The 22,134-nt window shown below is 37.3% G+C and overlaps 3 protein-coding genes across 6 annotated transcripts in view; all 3 read left to right on the top strand.

The window, feature by feature from the left end:
* Positions 1-420, top strand: part of tp73 (tumor protein p73) — a 28,487-nt gene extending 28,067 nt beyond the window's left edge. For both annotated transcript variants that reach the window (XM_062426471.1, XM_062426472.1), the window contains one exon: positions 19-420. In XM_062426471.1, the coding sequence (XP_062282455.1) occupies positions 19-420 (402 nt within the window). The remainder of the gene's footprint in view (positions 1-18) is intronic.
* Positions 421-5,494: 5,074 nt separating this feature from the next.
* On the top strand, positions 5,495-13,350 carry rer1 (retention in endoplasmic reticulum sorting receptor 1). Of its 3 annotated transcripts, none has more exons than XM_062426697.1 (8): positions 5,495-5,576; positions 7,345-7,426; positions 8,328-8,432; positions 9,027-9,123; positions 9,818-9,896; positions 10,630-10,765; positions 11,318-11,372; positions 12,833-13,350. In XM_062426697.1, exons 2-8 carry the CDS (start codon positions 7,346-7,348, stop codon positions 12,841-12,843), a joined length of 564 nt encoding a protein of 187 aa, XP_062282681.1. In that variant the 5' UTR covers positions 5,495-5,576; position 7,345; the 3' UTR covers positions 12,844-13,350. The 3 variants fall into 3 exon arrangements, with proteins under 3 accessions (XP_062282681.1, XP_062282678.1, XP_062282680.1); XM_062426696.1 differs by adding an exon at positions 6,562-6,621 and having other exon boundaries at positions 5,536-5,576; positions 11,318-13,350; XM_062426694.1 differs by having other exon boundaries at positions 11,318-13,350.
* Positions 13,351-14,377: 1,027 nt separating this feature from the next.
* On the top strand, positions 14,378-18,170 carry LOC133987362 (taste receptor type 1 member 1-like). Its single transcript, XM_062426693.1, has 6 exons — positions 14,378-14,559; positions 14,775-15,063; positions 15,166-15,891; positions 16,500-16,706; positions 16,897-17,017; positions 17,242-18,170. The coding sequence occupies exons 1-6, from the start codon at positions 14,378-14,380 to the stop codon at positions 18,168-18,170; spliced, it is 2,454 nt and encodes an 817-aa protein (XP_062282677.1).
* The last annotated feature ends 3,964 nt before the right edge of the window (positions 18,171-22,134 follow it).

The raw sequence follows: 22,134 nt of genomic DNA, 5'->3' as shown, positions 1-22,134 counted from the left end.
ACCTTGTGGCTTTACCAGGATTTAGGTGCACTGAAGATACCGGAGCAGTCCCGCATTGCCATCTGGCGAGGTCTGCAGGACATGAGACAAGGTGCTTCCCTCCAACTGCCTGCCCCTTCTCATCACCATGAGTATCATGGCCAACAGCTCCTGCGCTCCAGCAGCAACATGGCTGCCTCAGCAATGGCAGCCATTGGGGCTGCCGGTGGGGAACTGCAGCGTCAGCGTGTCATGGAGGCTGTGCACTTTCGTGTCCGCCACACTATTACCATTCCCAACAGGTCAGGTGTTGTTGGGACGTCAGGGATGGCAGGAGCTACTGATGAGTGGACTGACTTTGGTTTCGACATGCCCGACTGCAAGGTGTCACGTAACAAGCACTCCATCAAGGAGGAGTTCATGGAAAGCGACGTTCACTGAGCCCAAAAAGAATCTATGGACTGTTTTTGCCAATAACACTGTCAGCAACAGCCTGTTTACAGAGTAGTACCATGTGTATAGGGTCTTTAAAAATGCTTTTAGATGTTGCTGTCATATGTCAGTCATGTTGTAGAGAATCAAGTTCCATTTTGAATATGAGACATTTTCAGTGTGCTCATGCATGTTCCTGTGCACTCTTTGTTTCGTGCTTGAATAATTGTTCAGCCCAGGAGAATGAACATGAAATGACCCAAAAGGACATCTTAAGTCTACATAGCAAATACCATTACATTGTCATGGCTATGCTAAACACACATGGTCTGGACAATACATTTTGGAACTCTGATAAGTGTATGTTAAAGAAGAGAAATTCTTTTTTTCTTTTTTAAGGTTTTTATGCCTTTATTCAGATGGTAGTTGGCAGAGAGGCAGACAGGAAACAGGAGAGAAATGACCTGCAGCATAGGTCCCTGGCCAGATTTGAACCGGGGATGCTGCTATTATGTGGCATGCGCTCTTACCACTCGACCACCAGGGCGCTCCCAAAGGAGAGAAATTCTAATTATTAACAGAATGTTGTTTCGTTGCACTGTGCAATAAATCATGCCATTTTTTTTCTTTTACTGCATCCACTTACATTTATGGTGAACATAAAGTGTAGTAATTACACAATCACACAGATGTCACAATCATTTTGCAACTTGCCAGTTTCAATTTTTCTGTTTAGAAACACAAAATTAGTTCTCAACTGATGTATTTATTTTTCTTTCAGTTTCCCTTCACTTGTACAAATGTATATATTTTATCTTGTAAATGTTCTGGACTAGATGTGATTGAATAGGGGCATTTAGACTCAAAATAGTGTATCTGCTGTTTGAACCAAATGCATAGAATTGAGTGGTAAATCAACTCCTGGCCACAAGGACACATAGTAATGTATATTTGAATGGTTATGATGTGTTTATCATATTGTTTAAAAACATATTTAATGGGCTTTGGTATTAATGACATGTATTCATGTAAAATCAAAATCAAAATCAACAAGTAATATCAAAAGTTAGACATAGCATCCATAGATTTTTTTTCTTGTTAAGTCATAGGAAAATCTTGTGTTAAGTCATGTATAGAAACACATTGCAAAACAGTTGAGAAACAAAAAGTCAAATACAGTATTATATCTTAACAGCAGGGATTTAATCAGGATTGTAAATAGTAAATTAAAAATGGCATCCCTGTTTACCAAGATACTAGATAAGACAGTAGCATTTTTGTTCCTCTCTGTGTATTTTGAAAAACCTTGCAGGGCAAGGTCCTCATATATTGATTACAGCTAGATGTGTAGACTACCTAGTATCAATCGTCATGGCACTTGTTTGTGGATATTTAATAGCAACATTCCAGTTTAATTGCATTGCCATACAGCATGATTAGTCATGGTGCAATTCTAGCAATGGTGTCAAAATTGTTTGTAGTAAGTACTTGGCTTTAATTGCTACCTGACTTGCAGCCATTTTCTCTTTAAAGGCCCTTACAAACACACATTTTCACCCACCAACTGGTCAAAAAAGAGCACTTTAATGCTTTAAAAGTGAAATAATTTAGGGTTATTTGTGCTTACAGTATGATCAGTATTATACATTACCACAATGTAAATAGAAATTGTGCTTTGTTTTGATATTCCTGGTACGTTTTTATTTTTATTTTTTAAGATTATTAATATGTGTTCCTATGCAACTATTGCTGTTCATCAATGTTCACTAGTTCTGAGGTTGTTAAGTTCAGTGTTTTTCTTATAAATCATGGATATTAAAATATTTGCCTTGCTTTGATGTCTCTCTTTATCAAAGTTGTTATTGTATTGTGTAGGGTATAGTCCAACATTTAAGCGTTATTTGAAAGGCGTGTATTGAAATTAAAAGGTTATTTATTAAATGTTGTTACCGATTAGGGAAGTGTATGTCATGGCTGGATGATGATATGTGTGTGTGTGTGTGTGTGTGTGTGTGTGTGTGTTTGACATTTGACACCACCCACATCGATTTACAGTCAAGTTAACGCCTACCAGACACAACATGATACGCTTTCAAAGTAAAACTTTGAGTTAAAGCAGATATGAGGAAGACTCATTCAAAAATCATTGTTTTTCCAGTGACTAGCGACAATTCTCTAATCTACTTAAGGAGTGCCAGCATTTCACAGCACACTGTACTTGTGTGATTGAGTATATGACAATACAAATGTATTAGTAATACATGTATAATGTACATTGTTATAAAGCCACTTTGTTGCTTGTTACTGTATTAATTAAACCAGTTTATAAATAAAATAAACAAGATTATTTTTGTTACCCAAATCAGCTTTTTAACATGAACATGACACAATGTGTGTGTCAAGTCAGCTTCACTTAACCCTTGTGCAGTCTTAACATTCTGTATACTCCCCTTGTATACAGAATGTGGCTTAACACCTAAAACAAAGCAGCTTACTTGAGTTTTAAACCTCAAATCTATTTTAAATGAAGAAACAAACTTTGTGAATATCTGTTTTCCCCATCTTTACAGTGTAGAAAGACTGCATTTAATTAGTGGACATCGCTTGTTTTTACTACCACACATTAGCTATTACAACTCAACATTATTACTGTAAGGTTCTGTATAGGTGTTCAGAAGATTTTTTAAGGAGTAGCACTTATAAAGCCTGAACTAAAGCCTCTCCTCCTCTCAAGTCCTCATCTCTGATCGTCTTCACTTTGATTTAAAATCACAGTAATGTCTTCTGTGTTGTTCTCCTCACTAACCATGCGTTCAGGTTCAAATTCAAAAGTCCGAACAGAGGACATGTTTATCTCTCTGTAGTGTAAACAAATTAGGACCGAGGACCATTGCAACCGTTTGACTTTTATTATCCAGAATTCATTGCGACATAAACAACACTGGCGACCTGTGAATGAAAAGATTTTTTTCAACTTTATGAAAAGATACCAAGAGTGTTTTTATTTCACATTTATATAGTTGATGACAACATTAATCTAATAAAGCCTACAAGTGTTAATAGTTGGGGATCGTTATAACAAGTCCTTGCCGTTGCCAACTCTTAATTACCATGGTTATAAACGTTTGACGCCACCCATATTGAGGGGCCTCCGGTTTACAGTCAGGGGCTTTTGTTAAGTTTGACTTCTTGAGATAAGGGGCTGGTTCCAGAAGGTGGCAGCATAGTGGATGCTGGCTGCCACATAACGCACAAGAAGAACATGCTGAACGTGCAATTTATGATTTTCTAGAAAGAAGTGAGAATATTTAGACTACGGGTTATTTACTCAAAATAAAAAATAAACTAAAACTACTTAATCACTTGTTAAACTAACTAAAACTGAACTGAAATTAAAAAAAAAAAGAAAATCAGAAAAACCAAATAAAAATAAGAACTAATAAAGTTTCAAAACTATAATAGCCCTGGTTGGTACTCAAGGTGGTTGGTATCTTATACGATCTCTCGTACACCTGATTTAAGAACAAATCAGTGCATAGGAGTGTTTTTAAGGATGTTTTCACACCAACAGCATACAGTGCGTTTCTGTTCAACCGTAGTTTGTGTGACCCCTTCTTTCAGTTTGTTTGCGTCGGTCAGAATGCAACAATTGCACTCAGGTCCGGGTCTTGTTTTTTAAGAAAAAATCAGGTCCCCTCTCTGACCAAGTAATTGTTGTACAGTAACTCTCAATAAAAGGGCTGAAAAACTTCTTACAATGTCCAAAATAACAAACATTTGTTTGTTTGTGTTCTTTCCTTTGTGTACAGATAAGTCTTCATTGTTATTTATCCACATGTAATATACAGCATACCATAATCAAAAAGTTTTTTTTTTTTTTTTTTACAAGTGCAATATATGGATGAGATGCGTAATATGGGATATGGTTATGGCCCAACTGGTTGCCCCCAAATCAGCACCATCTGTCAGACCAACAACCCCTGTGTCAATGGACAGTGTATGGTAAGTTTATGAGTGTGAGTGTATATATGCTGGCCTAGACATGTTGGGATGCTGATTGGCAATAATGACAAAGATAACTAAATGTTGTCTCAAACTTGATCTACAATCACAACTTAAAGGGTATTCCTGATAACATTCTATAATTTCTTATAGTCAACAAATTACATGAAAAACTAAAACACACAATGAACAGATCTACGTATTTATCCAAAGCCTGATACATCTTATTCTTACGTGCCATAGCTTCTCAGCTAACAAAATACCCTTTTGTGAGGTTCTCTAAACCTCCCTCAGTGTTTATGTGTAGGTTTCATAGTTAAGTAAAGTTTTTATACATGAATAATGATAGGCATTGGTGGGATCACATTACATTTCCCAGAAACACTACATCTGATTTCATATTACATATGATGGCCAGTTGAACACTGTGTCAAATAATTTAAATTAAATTGTATTTATATAGCGCCATATCACAACAGAGGTTATCTCAAGGCAATTTTCATGTCTGGACTGTACTCTTTAATTTAAAGAAATCCAACATTCCCCCATGAGCAGCACTTAGCAACAGCAGCAAGGAAGAGAGAGAGAGAGGGAGAGAGGGAGAGAGGGAGAGAGGGAGAGAGTGAGAGAGAGAGAGAGAGAGAGAGAGAGAGAGAGAGAGAGAGAGAGAGAGAGAATTGATGACTGGTTTGGAATTGACCAACTTCTTAGAAAGTGATCTGTCTCTTAGGCGTATTTTTAACATTGTTAAGCATTTCTAAAAATGAACACCAACAAAATAGAGAATAAATAAAAACAAAATAGCTAAATAAACATCAGTACTGCAGGCCTACCGTATCAGTCATTATTTCAATTGATTGAACTTCAATCAGAAATGCTTTTTTTCTTGTTTATCAATAAATGTTATTATCAATATTTCACAGTTCATGTACAACTATAACTCACAAACAGCAGCGTTCTCGACTCAGCCGGTATCACTCGGGTACAGTCGGGCTCTGCCGGTTTCATTCGGGTTCAGTCGGTTATCGTTTTCGGGGCTCTGCTATCATGCCTATCGGACGTTCGAATCCTCGCGGAAGTACTGACGTGTTCAGACTTTGCACGAGAGGTGGCTAGTTTAGCTAGCTAGGTAGAGCCGGGTAGTGACACAGCGGCCGTATCAGGTAAGAAAAGACTGTCATTGATTATTTTCACTGTAATAGCAAACGCAGACAAATGACACAGATACGTGTTGAAACAAAGAAAGTGGTTTCACAGCAGTTGTATCATTAAGTAAGTACTGATGGGGTTATTAAATGAGAGTGATTTCTGATTGAGCTAGCTTGCTAACTGTGTAGCCGTTGTCAACGTAGTACTGTACCTCCGGAAGTGAGTTGTCACTTAGCAGACCCTTGCTGGTAATTGTAGTTCAACGTTTTCTGGGTGTACCTATATTGCAACGGGAATAGAGTGAGTCGTGAACTACAATTATTTTTCCTGGCTATAATGTCCACTGCGCTGGAGTTGTGGGACATGTAGTCACATAAACTGCTCTAAGAGCCAACAGTGGCGAACTGAAGCCTTAGTGGAACTACATAACCCATATAAGCCGTAATTTGGGCCGAAGGGCAATTAGCATAGATAGCTAGTTAGCTATTTCTATGATTGCTTCATAAGCTAACATGAGTAACTCTAAAATAACATCACTGACGAAACATCAATAGTATGTATAGCATTATATGCCTACTTATTTATCTGTGTCCCTCGTTATGTTATGGTTTCCTCATACTGTTTTGATAACAGTCTTCTCGTCTGCCTTGGTCTGTTAGCTATTTATGCAGCTAACACTAACGTTGGCTATAACCAAGAGTAGTTCTCCACGGTCCTGCCTTCTTGGCTAATGTTACACTAATAAATAAAGTGTTGTGACCGCTACTGCAGCACAGCGCAATTGGTAATCAAATATCTGCAACTTGCAACCTTAAACTACTATTTTAAAAGTGGGACAACCGCGAATCCAGTTGGTTCAAAGTCAATGGGGCTCTTCAAAGTACTACGTAAAAGTAGCCGAAATATTGTATGTCGCCATCGGTTAGATATGAGTGATGAAAAATGTTTACATAGCTTTTTAACTTCTAACTGAGTTCCTGCAATATTGTGTTCCCCTAGTCATTCCCCCTGTCCGTAATCAACAATATCTCCACTGGTCGTGTGTACACACAGATGCAGGTATTGGCAGACAGCTGACCATCTGAACTCACCTCATCACAGATCAAAGTGTACATCACATTAACATTTTTATATATGTATATAAAGCTGATCACAAATATCTGTGTAGGCACATTCCCTTCATAACTAGTCTTACTGGGTGAACACCCATTTACTTTTTCATTTCCTGTTCTGTGTGATCTTTTCTTGGGACTGCTTGCAGAACTACAGATGTTCAATATTAGCAATAAATGTTTGATGCCAACACATAAAGGTGAATGTATGGTATTATTTGGACTGTTACTGCCATGATATCACCCATAGCTACTGGGAGGACTATCTCGAAAAGGCCTCACTGGAAGCTAGATCATTTTAATAACTGAGCACCTGGAAACATTAAGTATAGTTTCTTCTTAAAGATTAAAAAAAAAAAAGTAATTATGCTGTTACAATTTTTTAATAATGTCTACACAGTTGAAGCACAGCATCATGATTATTGATGAGGGCAGAAATTAAATATCAGATGTTACAGTTTGGAGATGTAGTGTGCATATTTTGTGTTTTCAATTTAGGAGAATCTTGTTCAAGTTGTTTCCCATATCTGAAATCAGGTACGCACATTTCACTTTACAGGAGTCAATGGTACTGCTCATTGCAGCGTATACAGTCTATTTTAGTCAGACTACCAAAGTAGCCTATATGTATGCACCGCTTCTCAAAACATCCTCTTTTCTTCACTTGCAGAATGTCAGAAGGGGACAGTGTTGGGGAGTCAATCCATGGGAAACCATCTGTAGTCGCTGCCTTTTTCACACGGATTGGACAGGTAACATGATTATCTCTGGGGTGATGCATAACGTCATCATTAAAATTATTAGGAGTAATTTCATACTCTGGCCGAAACACTGAATTGTATGTCTCGTGACCATAAAGCAACTTGTCGTATTACATTGCTAACTATTGCTATATTGCTAATTATTGAGATTTGCTGATATAATGTTAAATGGGTGTCAATTAAACTGTTGGTAATTAAAGGCATTTCTTTCTTTTAGTCATGCCAGTAGGTGGTGGCAGTTTTAGGAAATAACTCTGTACTGGAATATTGCACGGCTGGTGTTATTGTTTATACAAATTACCTTTTAAGAAAAAAAAAATCATGCTTTCAACATAGTGGAAGCCATTTACATGATGCTGGTGATGTTTTCCATTTATTTTCATAGAATCAAAGAAACAGGAGATTTGCAATGGTGTGAATTTTTAGTTTGAATCTTTGCCAGAGCTCAAAATTAGCACAATTTACCAGCCAAATGCTGCTAAAATCACTCACTAGCCAAAAAACAATGGTAATCTAATTAATAGGCTATTCATTTGCCCGGGGGGGGGGGGGGGGGTTGGGGGTGTTAATTTTGAACCCTGATCTTTGCATGAATTGCTTACTTTCTAGTAGTAGTATTCAGGTGGGAGGTAGTTACCAGTTTATCCAGTTGTATTGTATTTGATTGTCCCTTACACTAATTACAGATTTAGACAATAGTCATGTTCAGTTGACGTCCAGTATGACCATACTGTGTCACCACAAAATGAAAATGAAAATGAAAATGAAAATGAAAATGAAAATGAAAGAGAGACAGCATTTACTTATGTTATTTCTTACTTGTTCATACGTGACATTTCTCTGCCTCTCATGGCTGACTTTCATTTTCTTTTGTGGGTTTTTTTTGTAACAGGTCTATCAGTCATGGCTAGACAAGTCAACGCCATTCTATGCAGTGCGATGGGCAGCCACTCTACTACTTACTGCTGTATACATGATCAGAGTGTACATACTACAGGTAATTGTTAATTTCTGGTGTTTTTTCCAATTGTCTGTCAGTATGTGCTCAGGGAAGTTAGAAAAATGTGATCATTGTTACATTAAGCAGCACACACAATAAAAGCAGTACCGGAAATCATTATCTTGCCTTAAAATAAACAATACCTGAACAGAATTTTACAATGTCCAATTTTACACTGTCACAGTGATTAGGTGTTCATTCACATGTACTGATTATATAACTAGCACTTTGTCCTGTATTTGTACTGGATTGCATTACATTTATGGCTCATTGTGTTTTGTTTTTGCTCATTTTCATCAAAGGTAAAAGATTGTCTTGGATGATACTCCAAGAGGACAGTGACTGTACAAATGTTTGTTGTTGGAGTTCATTCTTCTGGCTTTAGGAGTGTGACTGAGAGTTCACATTTGATTCACCTGTTTGTGTGTGACATCAGAGTTCAAACTTTTTGTCTACTCGCCTGTTCTGTTCCCATGCAAATGTTTTAACTTATTTGTGTATGTTGTGTTTTCTAACCAAGGTGCGCTTTCATGTTTACTGGCTGCTCAGGAACTCTTTTCATTTGGTGACGTTTCCTGTTCTGCTTTTCAGGGCTGGTATATAGTAACATATGCTTTGGGAATCTACCATCTCAACCTGTTCATTGCTTTTCTATCGCCAAAAGTGGATCCTTCAATGCTTGACGAAGGCAAGTCGATCAAGAATCAGCTATTTGTGACGTGGTTGTTGTGTTCTTGGCAGTGGGTTACCTCTTGGGGCATTACCCATCTGTTCATTTTACACTTTTGAATAGTCACAATTTTTCAACATTAATTCCATCAAAGGTCAAAGTTAAATCAGATGTTACTAAGAATGCATTCTCATACACAATACAGACATGCATCAACATGTTTAATATGAAAGCTTTCTTAGTGTTTATATAATTGTTTGAACAGCAGATTACTATTGTACACATTTGAGGATGGAGTTGAAATTTATTCTTAAAGACTTGCTGTGTTAGAAATGTATAACTTAAAAAAGGACAAAAGACAAAAAGAAACACTCTGATATGCTACAGAATGACATCCTTGTATTCTTTTCTCATTTTTCTTTCAACACTTGTTTTTTTAAAAACATGGATGGTTTCAAGCTATCAAAAAAAAGCCCTCAGTCCACAAAGTCAAACTTAATCATAACATCAAAGGAAATTAAATGTCACATTAGCAAGTCTTTTTTCTCCTTTCAGACTAATGTCATTAAAACATAAACATACTGATAATAAATTTTGGTTGGATGATGTTTTTGATGTTTTAGTTTAGCCATTGTTGGTCTTAATTCTGATTCATGACTAAAGATGCCACCTTTTAACCACCTAATCACCCTGTAACCTATCTCTCCTGTAGATGAAGGCCCATCCCTTCCTACCAAGCAGAACGAGGAGTTCCGCCCTTTCATCAGGAGGTTGCCTGAATTCAAATTCTGGTGAGAGTCCAGCTCATCATCTCGGCATCTATCACTTTCATCCACAGAGTGATTGCAAATGAGTTAGGAAAGTTAAGCCATGTAGAGCTCATTTGTAAAAGGAGGTGGCATTTTAGCATAAACCAAAGATTGGGTTGAATTAATCAGTTTGTATTTGCTTGTGACCTTTTTGTGATTGTACATCTTCATCTCAACTTAATTTCTGCTTCATCCCTGTCATCCATAGATCATAGAGCATAGCACTTTTTCTGAAGACACATTAAATATAAAATTTTGTCATTATACTCTTGTAAGCAGGATTTGACAAACTTACACTGTCATACTTTCTCTGCGACAAGTCCACATTTCTCTGTGTCCTACCATTGACAGTGTGTATTTACCCTTGCATGAATATTATTTATTTATTTATTCATGCAAACTCTGTTTCCTCTTGTGTACTAAAGCAGGAAGAGAGGAAAGTGTTTTGCATCAGTCAGCATACAGATTTTCCATGTGGTTCATTTCTAAACTGTCAAAAAGCATTTGTTTTTTTGTTTTTGTCCCCCCCCCCCCCCCCCCGTGTGTGTGGATTGTTCTGGACTGCATATTAATCTCCCCATAGTGATCAGAAATTTAATTATACATTAGTGTCTAGACACATGTAATAAGTGACAGAGTTGTGAACTCATGCTTCGTCATTGTCACTGATGTGGTTACGCTGTTTCTAACTGAAGTTCTGTTACTTTTCTTTCAGGCATTCAGCGACAAAAGGCATTGTCATCGCCATGATTTGCACATTTTTTGAAGCCTTCAATGTGCCAGTGTTCTGGCCTATACTTGTAATGTACTTCATCATGCTCTTCTGCATTACCATGAAGAGGCAGATCAAGGTAAAAAGTATACACTCACTAACAGATACATGCACTGTATAAGACTACACTGTAGCTGAACTGGAGTCACAGCATAAACATTGCACACATTACAGTTTATCCAGAAAGTGCTCTGTGGATTAGACGGGATATCTATTGTTTGTTGCTTGTGCAAAAGGAGAGAGAGAACTCTATTCATCATGCACCACACAAGAGCTGTATAAAATGTCAGGAACACCTAGACTATATAATAAAATCCAAAAATTAAAGGCCCCTCTGACAAAGCAAAATTGATCTTAACATTCACAAAGGTCACATTTATTTGAGGGGTTATTTTGAGTGCATTATATTCTGTTGTCCTGTTGTCTATGTCCACCTTTTTCTATGTAGTGCATCCATTTTATTTTCATACATGAATACTTAGTTTAAAGGGTTATTTCCTTCTTTTTAAATCTATCTGATAGTCCTTGTCTACTCTATCACATGGGTTGTAGTCAATATAAATAATTAAGCAAACCCTAGTGGTATTTCACTTACTAATTCTCTTCTTTTTTTCTTCCCCGTCTTCTCTAGCATATGATCAAGTACAGATACCTACCCTTCACACATGGGAAGAGGACATACAAAGGCAAGGAAGACACAGCGAAACCTTTTGCTAGTTAGAAACTCCCACTTACCATCCCCTCCCTCTCATTTGAAATTTATCAGTCACAGCTAGTGGGGGGTGACACGGGTTAGAGATTTTTTTGTTTGTTTTTTGTAAGGGGGACAGTAACATGAGAACATAACGTAAAAAATAAAAATTTTGATCCATTGTTGACAGTGTTGTAAGACGATATGAGCAGCATGGATCAAATTAGTTTGGAAATATTGCCTTTGTCTATTAAAGGGTAGGGGGAGGACTTGATCCTCATTTTAGAATTGGTCTTCATTTGTTCAGTAGTAGATGAGACTCAGTGCTGCCTTTTGCCTTTTTAACCCCACGGGGTAAGTATAGTCATCAAGAATGAACCACACTGGAAAAAAAACATTGCATTGCAGTTCAAAAATTGTTTTAAATCAATGATGGTGATTAGTCATCATTGGTGATTGGTGATTTCAGTACATCTCCTGGTCCCAAGTGAATAAATTGGAAAACTTTTGATTGATAAATTGGAGGCTACACATTTCTAACAAGTTATATATTGAAAGTAAGTTGTGTTATTAGCAAAATAATGTGATTAGACTAAATTTGAAGGAAATGCAAGTCATCAAGTTGAAAAATTGTGCTAAAAGTGTGTTGCTACTGCTGCTGCTCTGGCTTACGAGTATCTCTGCCAGTTGTCCTCTGTAGTAATGCAGACACTTTGGAGAATCTAGTCACATTTCACTTGAATATGCATTCTTGATAGGCACATATTGTAATCTCTTGAAATTATTTCACAAAATGAATCATTTTTGAATGTCATAAATCATGAATTGGCTACAAATACAATTCTGTATATTACTCGATTATCACTGGTGTAGCCAGTGGAGCAACCACCAGTATTGATGACTAAATTTGAATCCTCTCACCCACCACATCATTGGATGCATAATTCAGGATGAGTGTCACTAACCCCAACCCATTTAGTCTCCTGTAGCCTGTAGTCTACCTTTTTTTAAAAGAATCAGTTATTTTTGATTAGACACCATTGTAGATTTTGGCAGATGGGATACTGTGTCATTTGAACATCCCCAATAAACCAAATTCAGTCATTTTAGGGGGCATTTTGCTTGAAATGGCAAGTTGACAAATTTGCTTTACCTCAGATTTTTACACCATTATTTGGAAAATTATTAAAAACATACCTTTTCTTCAAAGTGCGCACCCAGTATTTAAGTCCAATTTATACCAGGGTATAATCTGAGGTAATAGTCAAGCAATTCCATAAAACCCTGACTGACCTTTTCTCTTTGAAACATCTATCCATCTGTGTTTCAAAGCCTGAGGCCCATTTGATTTGTGTAGACTAGCTGTTGTACTCCTTTATAATCTGTGTTTACTTTGAAAACAGTTATGGTAAATATAGTCATTCCAAGCAAACTGTTGTTCTCTTTCTTTTACAGAGGAAACATAAGAAAACTGAGATTGAGAGCTTTTATTATAACAAATGGATGAAGTGGGTGGAGATCACACTTTCTTTTCTATAATCCTGTAATTTTTTTTTTCTTCATTTTTATCAATGCTGGGGATTTTCTGTCATTACTGAACTTTGATCAGCACTGTAGTAAGGGATCAAAACATTTTCCTGTAAAAAGTTGATGTTTCAAAGGGTTGTCTGGAGGATTTATGTATATATATATATTTTAAAATATGAATTTTCTTTTGAGATTTTTTCTTTTTTTTTCTTCCAACCACCATACTATTTACAAGTGTTAAAATCCATTTCAGTTGAAATTGATGAAAGCAGAACTGGTTAATTGGGTTCTTGATTTGATTAATTTAATATGTTTCTCATGGATTGCATGTTATTGTTTTCTTGTGCTAAAGTTATAAAAAAAAAAAACAACCTTGATTTTAATAACTTAAGTGTAATTTTTTCACTCCAAATGCTATTAAAGAGGCTGTGTCCCTTGAAACAGTACATATGTGTCTTTGCTTCATATTTTTATACATATATTTTTCATTACAGTTCATGATTGACCAGACATTTTTGTCACTGAACAAACACCTCAAACTCATGATAAATTTTACAATACCAGATGAATCGTCCTTAATAGGTACACCAGTTAAATTGGTCATTAACACAAATATCTAATCAGTCACATGGCAGCAACTCAATGCATTTAGGCATGAGGACATGGTCAAAACAACCTGCTGAAGTTCAAACCGAGCATCAGAATGGGGAAGAAAGGTAATTTAAAGTGACTCTGAACATGGCATGGTTGTTGGTGTCAGACTGGTTTGAGATGACAAAGGCAACTAACTCAAACAACCCCTTGTTACAACCAAGGTATGCAGAAGATGTGAATGCACAACACGTTGAACCTTGAAGCAGATGGGCTACAGCAGCAGAAGACCACTCCTGTCAGCTAAGACTAGGAAACAGGCTACAATTTGCACGGGCTCACCAAAAGTGGACAATAGAAGACTGGAAAAACGTTGCCGGGTCTGATGAGTGATTTCTGCTGCAACATTTAGATGGTAGGATCAGAATTTGGCACAAAGAAAATGAGCATGGATCCATCCTGCCTTCTATAAACAGTTCAGGCTGCTGGTGGTGTGGGAGATATTTTCTTGGCACATTTTCGGCCAATTGTATTTCCAGCACCTTGTTGAAGAATTAAGGCAGTTTTGAAAGCAAAAGGGTGTGTGTGTGTGTATATGTATACATACTAACGTGTGTATATATATGTACATATATACGTACGTGTGTGTATGTATGTATGTACATATATATACATACAAACATCATAGGCAGCAGTTTAGATGCTTTTGCATTCTGATTTGTGAAATCTCCAACCATTTATAGGCATGTATTTATGATGCATCATGCATACACAAGTGCATGGAAATGATCACTGAGGCTTAACCACCAGAGTCTGCCAACTTAAAGGCAGAAGCCTATGCTATCAGAGTTCACATCAGATTGGGAAACAGTAACTACAACAATGAAACATTTTCTAGTTTCTCTGTGTCTACTGGAATCTCTTCTTCATGCCTTGACTCAATGCACTGTCCCAGCCTCAGAGTTCCAGCTGGAAGGAGATTATTTGATAGGTGGACTTTTTAATGTTCATCAAGTCAGTGGTCCTATTTATCACTACAGACCAGAAGCCATCGACTGCTCCAGGTGAGTCTAATAATATTAATAATCTTGCTAACTTCTACATTACTGAAGTTTTGAGAGACATGAGGTCCACATTATGGACCTAACTCCTTATCCCATGAAATCCCTTTTTAAATATCCATATCTGTCTGAAGACTGATATTGTTAACTGAGCCTTCATAAAATATGGTAGGACTTGTAAAAACAATATACATTCTAACACCTTTCTCTGTCTACAGTCAACCCTTCATTCTGTCAAGTTATCGGAAATTGCAGTTGATGAGATTCACTGTGGAGGAAATCAATAACTCTACCAAACTTCTGCCAAATGTATCTCTAGGCTATGAGATATTTGACCACTGCTCAGAAACACAGAATTTTCCAGGTATTTTAAACCTCATCTCAATCAACGGCTTGATCCAACACTCACACGAGAATCTGTCCAAAGTGATATCAGTAGTCGGTCCTTTCACAAGCACTGAATCCCTGACTGTAGCCCCACTCTTCATTGCGGATCTTATTCCTATGGTAAAAACTGTTTTATATTATTTTGTTCTAATTAAAACTGCATTGCTATTTGAGAATTTATTGTCACTGAATTGTCACATTTCTCTGTTACTCTTTTAATAGATCAGTTATGGAGCTGGTGTCTCTGCCCTTTCAGAAAAAGTGAAATTTCCCTCTTTCCTGCGAACAGTACTTCCCAATAAAGACATTGTAGAAATAATTGTTAACATTCTGCAACACTTCAAATGGCACTGGGTTGCTTTCCTTCATATTGATAATGATTACGGCAAAGATGCCTTGGAATTGTTCATGAAGAGGATTTGGGATACTGATATCTGTCTGCCATACGCCACAGGCCTCAACGATGATACAAATTATTCCCTGATTTTTAAAGAGATAGAAGCACAGAGGGCACATGTCATAATTGTTTTTGCTCCTGAATGGTCTGCTGAAGCTCTCATTGAGTCAGCAATAGAACTTAATGTCACAAACAAGGTGTGGATAGCAGATGATGCATGGTCATCAAACAAGAAGCTCCCAAAAAACAAAGGAATCAAAAACATCGGAACTGTACTCGGGGTTGCTGAGCCAATAATGACAATACCTGGTTTCAGTGATTTTATGTTTTCTTCTAAAAAACAGACTGGGTGTGAAAAAACAGAACAACAGATGTTTTGTAATCAGATTTGTGACTGCAGCAGCCTGAATCCACAAGATGTAATTGCTGCAGACCCAGCTTTCTCTTTTCCTGTTTATTCTGCTGTGTATGCCATTGCTCATGCCTTACACAATGTCTTGCAATGTGGAGCTGGAGGATGTAATGACAGTATTACAGTCTACCCATACATGGTAAGTAAATTATACCGATAATTAGATAATATGAATATTATAAATAATTTTCTAACTATATCACTCTTGGCCATTTATGTTTGAAAACTTTAGCTTGTAGACCTTTGAAAGTGACTCTAATACTGGTCTGTTTTGTTATCATAAAACTACTGCATTCAAAACTGATTTTTACCTTCCAAACTTTAGAAATCAGACAACAGATCCTCACATTGTAATGATGGCTTGTAATAGGATCATTTTAATAGAGAAACAACTCAGTGTCAAAGCGATCATGTCATGTCAGGCGTTGTCAAGGCTTGAGAGATCTCTCAGTCGCATTAAATCTCTGTGATGTTGAAATAACGCTAAATTATATTACATTTATTGGGAGCTCCCAGTACAGGGTGCAAATGTTGTGTCTAATTTCTGCCTTCAGTATTGAGTTTATACAATCTAATAAAGCAATTCATAATACAGGAAAAAGAGAAATTGAATGAGCACACAAAAGCAGAGCATCGCACGGGCAGTTTCAGAATATTTTTTTAAATGTATCTAATCAATATCTCTGATCTCCATAGTTGTGAATCCAAAAAAGTAACAATCCTCTGAAATGTGTGTTCCCACATCAGGTTCTAACAGAGCTGAAGAAGTCAAACTTTGCACTTTTAAATGAGAGTATTAAGTTTGATAAGAATGGTGACCCCAAATTTGGATTCTATTCTATAATTTATTGGAACCACAATGGTGATGCAGAGGAGATCGGCTTCACTAAATTTTACCCATCCTTTGATTTCTTCATCAACACCAACAAAATTCAATGGTTCACAAAGGGAGCAGTAAGTTCTTTTTTTTCAAGAGTTTTTGTGTTGATTTGTTTAGTAATAGCTGTGATAGAGGAACAACCACAATTTCAGGAACATCAACCAGTGGTGTAATTTGCAGGGATGTCATGATATTTAGTGTTGTACACCATTTACAAAATCTGATTCAACATTTAATTTCCTGCTATGTAATTGTCTTGTACAGGTGCCCACTTCACTATGTTCCCCAGATTGTCGTGTGGGATATGCAAAAACGCAAAATGGAATATACAAATGTTGCTTCACTTGTGAAATCTGTCCAAAGGGAACTTACATCAACAGCACAGGTAATTTATGGGAGTTTGTTACAATTACCTCTGGCATATATAACTGTAAACGACTAAAGCAAGTTTGAAATAATATAAAAGTACATTTTAGGAGAACATACAGTTAGTATCACAGATTAAACATCAAAGCCTGATTCTTCAGCTGTCTGATCTCTACTCACAAAGGATTTTTATGAAGTTTATATTTTATCGATTTATATTCTGTCTTTCTTATTGTAAAACAGAAGATCACTACAATTGCATCAAATGTAAGGAGACAGAGTGGTCCACAGCAGGAAGTACTTCATGTCATCTTCGGATGGTGGAGTATATCCCATTCACAGACAGAGGGGCTATACTGATCATGATTGGGGGTTGCACCCTGGTGGGCCTCGCACTAGCCACGTCTGTTCTCTTTGCCATCAACTACAACACACCTGTGGTCAGATCTGCCGGGGGACCAATGTGCTTCCTTATTTTAGGCTGCATCAGTCTGTGTAGTGTTAGTGTATTCTTTTTCTTTGGTAAGCCAACCATTCCCTTTTGTATCCTAAGGTTCCTACCATTTTTTTTGTTCTATGCTGTCTGTCTCGCATGTTTTGTAGTGCGCTCTTTTCAAATTGTTTGCGTTTTCAAAATGGCTGCCAAGTTCCCCAAGCTCCACAGCTGGTGGATGAAATATCATGGACAATGGCTGGTCATCACAGTGGTGTGTATTACTCAGGCAGTCTTTCTTCTTATTGGCTATTCTACTGCCCCCCCCAAGCCCTACAATGACACATTTTGGTATCCAGACAAAATCATACTTGGCTGTGACATCAATCTCTTCGCATTATCTGGTTCTGTGAGTTTACTTGTATTTTTGTCTGCCCTTTGCTTCATCTACTCCTACATGGGAAAAGACCTCCCAAAAAATTACAATGAGGCCAAAGCGATAACCTTCTGTCTACTCTTGGTGATGCTCACCTGGATCATCTTTACCACTGAATCTGTACTTTACCATGGAAAGTACATCCAGGCTCTTAACGCTCTTGCAGTACTCTCCAGTCTTTACTCCTTTATGTTGTGGTATTTTCTCCCAAAATGTTACATCATCATTTTTCAACCCCAAAGAAACACACAGCAGTACTTCCAAGGTCTCATTCAGACTTATACCAAAACAATTAGCCAATAGCAGCCTCCGATAGATAGATAGATAGATAGATAGATAGATAGATAGATAGATAGATAGATAGATAGATAGATAGATAGATAGATAGATAGATAGATAGATAGATAGATAGATAGATAGATAGATACTTTATTAATCCCGAAGACAATTAAGGCATTCAGTAGTCCATATTGAGTCAGGTTGTAAAGTCAGTCAGTCCAAAAAAGCAAAAAAGAAGAAAAGTCAGTCATCCCTCTTCTACAGTGTGGAGATAAAGCTGGTTGGCCCTGGGGACAAAGGACCTCCTCAACCTGTCCGTTGGGCATGACAGCGACAGAAGTCTCTCGCTGAACGTACTCCTCTGTCCAGGTAAAGTGCTGTGCAGGGGGTGCTGGTCACAGTCCATTATTGACAGCAGCTTGCTCAGGGTCCTCTTTTCTGCCACTGATGGCAGGGACTCCAGCTCAATACCAACAACAGAGCCAGCCTTCCTCACCAGCCTGTCCAGTCGCCCAGCGTCCCTATTCCTAGTGCTGCCTCCCCAGCACACCACAGCATAGAAGAGGACACTGGCCATGACAGACTGGTAAAACATCCGGAGGAGTTTGCTCCAGATGTTAAAGGACCCCAGCCGGCTCTGCCCCTTTCTGTAGAGTGCATCTGTGTTTGCTGACCAGTCCAGTTTATTGTCCAGATGCAGCCCCAGGTATTTCTAGGTCCTGACCACTTCCACATTAATCCCCTCAATGGAGACTGGTAGCAGAGGGGGTCTGGACCTCCTAAAGTCCACAACCATCTCTTTGGTCTTGGTGGCATTCAGCTGAGGTGGTTTGTTCTGCACCATTTCCCATAGTCCTCCACCAGGCTCCTGTACTCAGCCTCCTGTCCATCACTAATACACCCCACTATTGCAGTATCATCAGAAAACTTTTGCATGTGGCATGACCTGTATGAGACATGATGAGACATGATGTCTTCCACAGTGTAGGTACCCTCCCCAGTCGCAGACTCAGCTTGAAGACATGCTGAAGTGGCTCCCCCAGTTCCACAGCACAGGCCTTGAGCATTCTTGTCTTTAGTGACAGAGGAGCTAATGCGCTTTAGGGTTTCTGAATACTTTCAATGCAATAATAACAATTTAGCTTTTTAGAGTGGACAGTATAGTTTCAAATTATTCGTCTATGTCTTTTTGTAAGATAATTTAAGCAACACAGATATTTTTGACTGGTTAATTGGTTGTTTTACTCAGGGATGCATTGATAAGCAAATTTTAAATTAGTTAAAACCATAGACTGTATATAAAATGGACGTATCATCCGTGACGTCACCCATTGGTTTGTGGACTGCTGCTTGGAAGCGAATAGTTTCGGATCTGGGCAGCGCCATCTTGAAAATTTCCGGTGCATGCCGGGTAAAAGAAAAACACGGATTCTACTTATATGGGCATCAGGAGGAGCAAGGGGCGCCCTCCTGAACCTGCGAACCAATCAACCTGTCAATCACGACGTAGCCACGCCCTAATGCATACCCTGCTTTATCGTCAAATATAAAATCAGGGAGGCCAAAATTTCACAAATGAACATCATACTGCATTGAAGAAGGCTTTAAACTAGCGATTGAGACCATAAACACATTTTGAAAACGTTTACTGAGGTTAGAAATCAAGTGAGAAGTTGGTGAATTCTCCATTGACTTGTATAGAGACGGAAGTCCTTTTGACACCAAAACGGTCGCCCCCTGGTGGCCTTTTGATAGAATGCAGTTTTAAGTTACTTCCGAGTTTGCATCATTTCAGAGGACCGGAACTCCCCGCCTGGTTAAAACAATAGGCAGCATTTTCACTAAGTGGCACAATATACAGTTTGATGTCCCTTCATGCAAGACTTTTTATACAAGTATTTCAATTGTAAAATATCTATACAGTGAGGAAAAGAAGTCACTCTACTTAGTTACTTCTAAACTATACTTCTAAAATACTGAACTACTCATCACTTCATGAATACTACCAGGTCAGAACTGTATACATCAGAAAAAACTGGCATGACAAGTTGTACCTTTGCACTTGAATAATTAAATACAATGTTGATGAGACAAGATTAAAATTAACACTACTGTTAAATTCAATTTACACTACACTTTAAACATACACTTTAAAATCTGATTATGCCACAGATCAAAGATGATCCAAGTTAATTTTTTAAAACCCTGTACTAAGTTAGATATTTAGTCTATATGTGCATGTGCAGCAACTAAATAACAATAGATGTGATTTAATTAAAACATAAAATGGAATTATTGTGTGTTTTCCTCTTTTTTTATCAGTCTTTTGAGGTTGCCATATATGGCTTTTAATGAGTCTCACAACCTGCATGCATAAAAACCTAAAAATATGTGCATGCATGTGATACAAGGGCACAGAACAGTATATGCAAGTCAAAAAGCATTCTGCAAGCACAGTACTGTGACCAAACCCCTTGGAGCAACACCCAACTTTGAAGCCAATTAGACATGTTGGCAAAACTGTGTAATTACAACGTTACGTGATAGTAGTGGGCTCAAAAATACTTTTCCCCATGGACTTACATGTTGAATAATATGTCTGTAAATCAGCAGACACATGTTGTTGAATGTAACATTCAATTTTTTTCTTCCCTGCCTTCTCTAGCAAAAGGGTTGTCTGGAGGATTTGTGTATATTTTGAACTATGTATTTTCTTTTGAGATTATTTTTATTTTATTTCTTCCAACCACCATACTATTTAGAAGTGTTAAAATTCATTTCACTTGACATTGATGAAAGCAGAACTGGTTTACTGGATTCTTGATTTGATTTAGCCAATATATTTCTCATACATTGTTTTTTATCATTGTCATGTGCTAGCAATTAATATGGAGGATTTAAGGGAGAAACAAACAAAAAAAACTGAACTGCACCCAAACTGCCATTACACATTCATTTCCTTTTTGAACCCATTTCAGTAAAGTTCATGACTGACTAAACATTTTAAACACTGAACAAAATCTCAGAGAAATAAAAGAAAAAGATAAAAATGATATGTGATATGACTGCATTAAATGACTTAATGTGCACCATCAAAATAGAATACATTAGCAAGTACTAGCAACTGTTATGCTGTCATTATACTTAACCTTCCATTTTAAGTACAACTTCCTCCTTAAATCTCACTAAAACCCATTTGTGGGCACTATTAGTCTTATCCTACTACTATAATTGGAGAGCTTTTACGGGGTCTAACCGAGTCCCTGCCTTGGAGTAGGTACTCCATTCCATAGACATATCCATTCGTCTGTCCGGCCTCACCTTTACTCTTTATTTTAGTTGCAGAGGTTTTGGCAATTATGATTAAACATTCAGAAAATGTACAGCAGTTAAATGTTATGGGAAGTCCTCTAATCGTAAGCCAACTGGCGGATGATACGACTCTTTTCTTAAAAAATACAACACAGATACCACAGGCTCTAAAGGTTATCCATCTTCTCTAAGGCTTCAGGGCTTCATCTAAATTTGAATAAATGTAAATTGATGGCAATTCATGATCACCCCCTAATGTCTATTCAAGGTATTCCAATTAAAAGAGGTTAAATATCTGGGTATTACTATTTCTAAGGATTTACATTATAGAGAGAAAACTAATATTGAAAGTATTATGATGAAGAGTAAAACAATTCTGAATTTGTGGTTACAAAGGGATTTAACTATATTTGGGAGGATTTTATTATCTAGAATGGAAGCTTTATCAAGATTTATTTATCCGGCATACTCTTTGGCTATCCCTACCAATATGATTAAAACATCACCCAGATTATTTATAATTTCATTTGGAAAAATAGACATCATTATATTAGAAAGGGTGATATAGTTAAGTCAATAGAAGAATTGGGGTTAAATGCAATCGACTTTGACCCCATGAATGGAACCCTAAAACTACAGTACAGTTAAAAAGTTTTGTTATTCAGTATGAACACTT

The sequence above is a fragment of the Scomber scombrus genome, chromosome 10 (assembly GCF_963691925.1).
Source record: "Scomber scombrus chromosome 10, fScoSco1.1, whole genome shotgun sequence".
Lineage (NCBI taxonomy): Eukaryota > Metazoa > Chordata > Actinopteri > Scombriformes > Scombridae > Scomber > Scomber scombrus.
The sequence above is the reverse complement of the archived record's forward strand: the minus strand, read 5'-3'. Positions and strand labels throughout refer to the sequence as shown.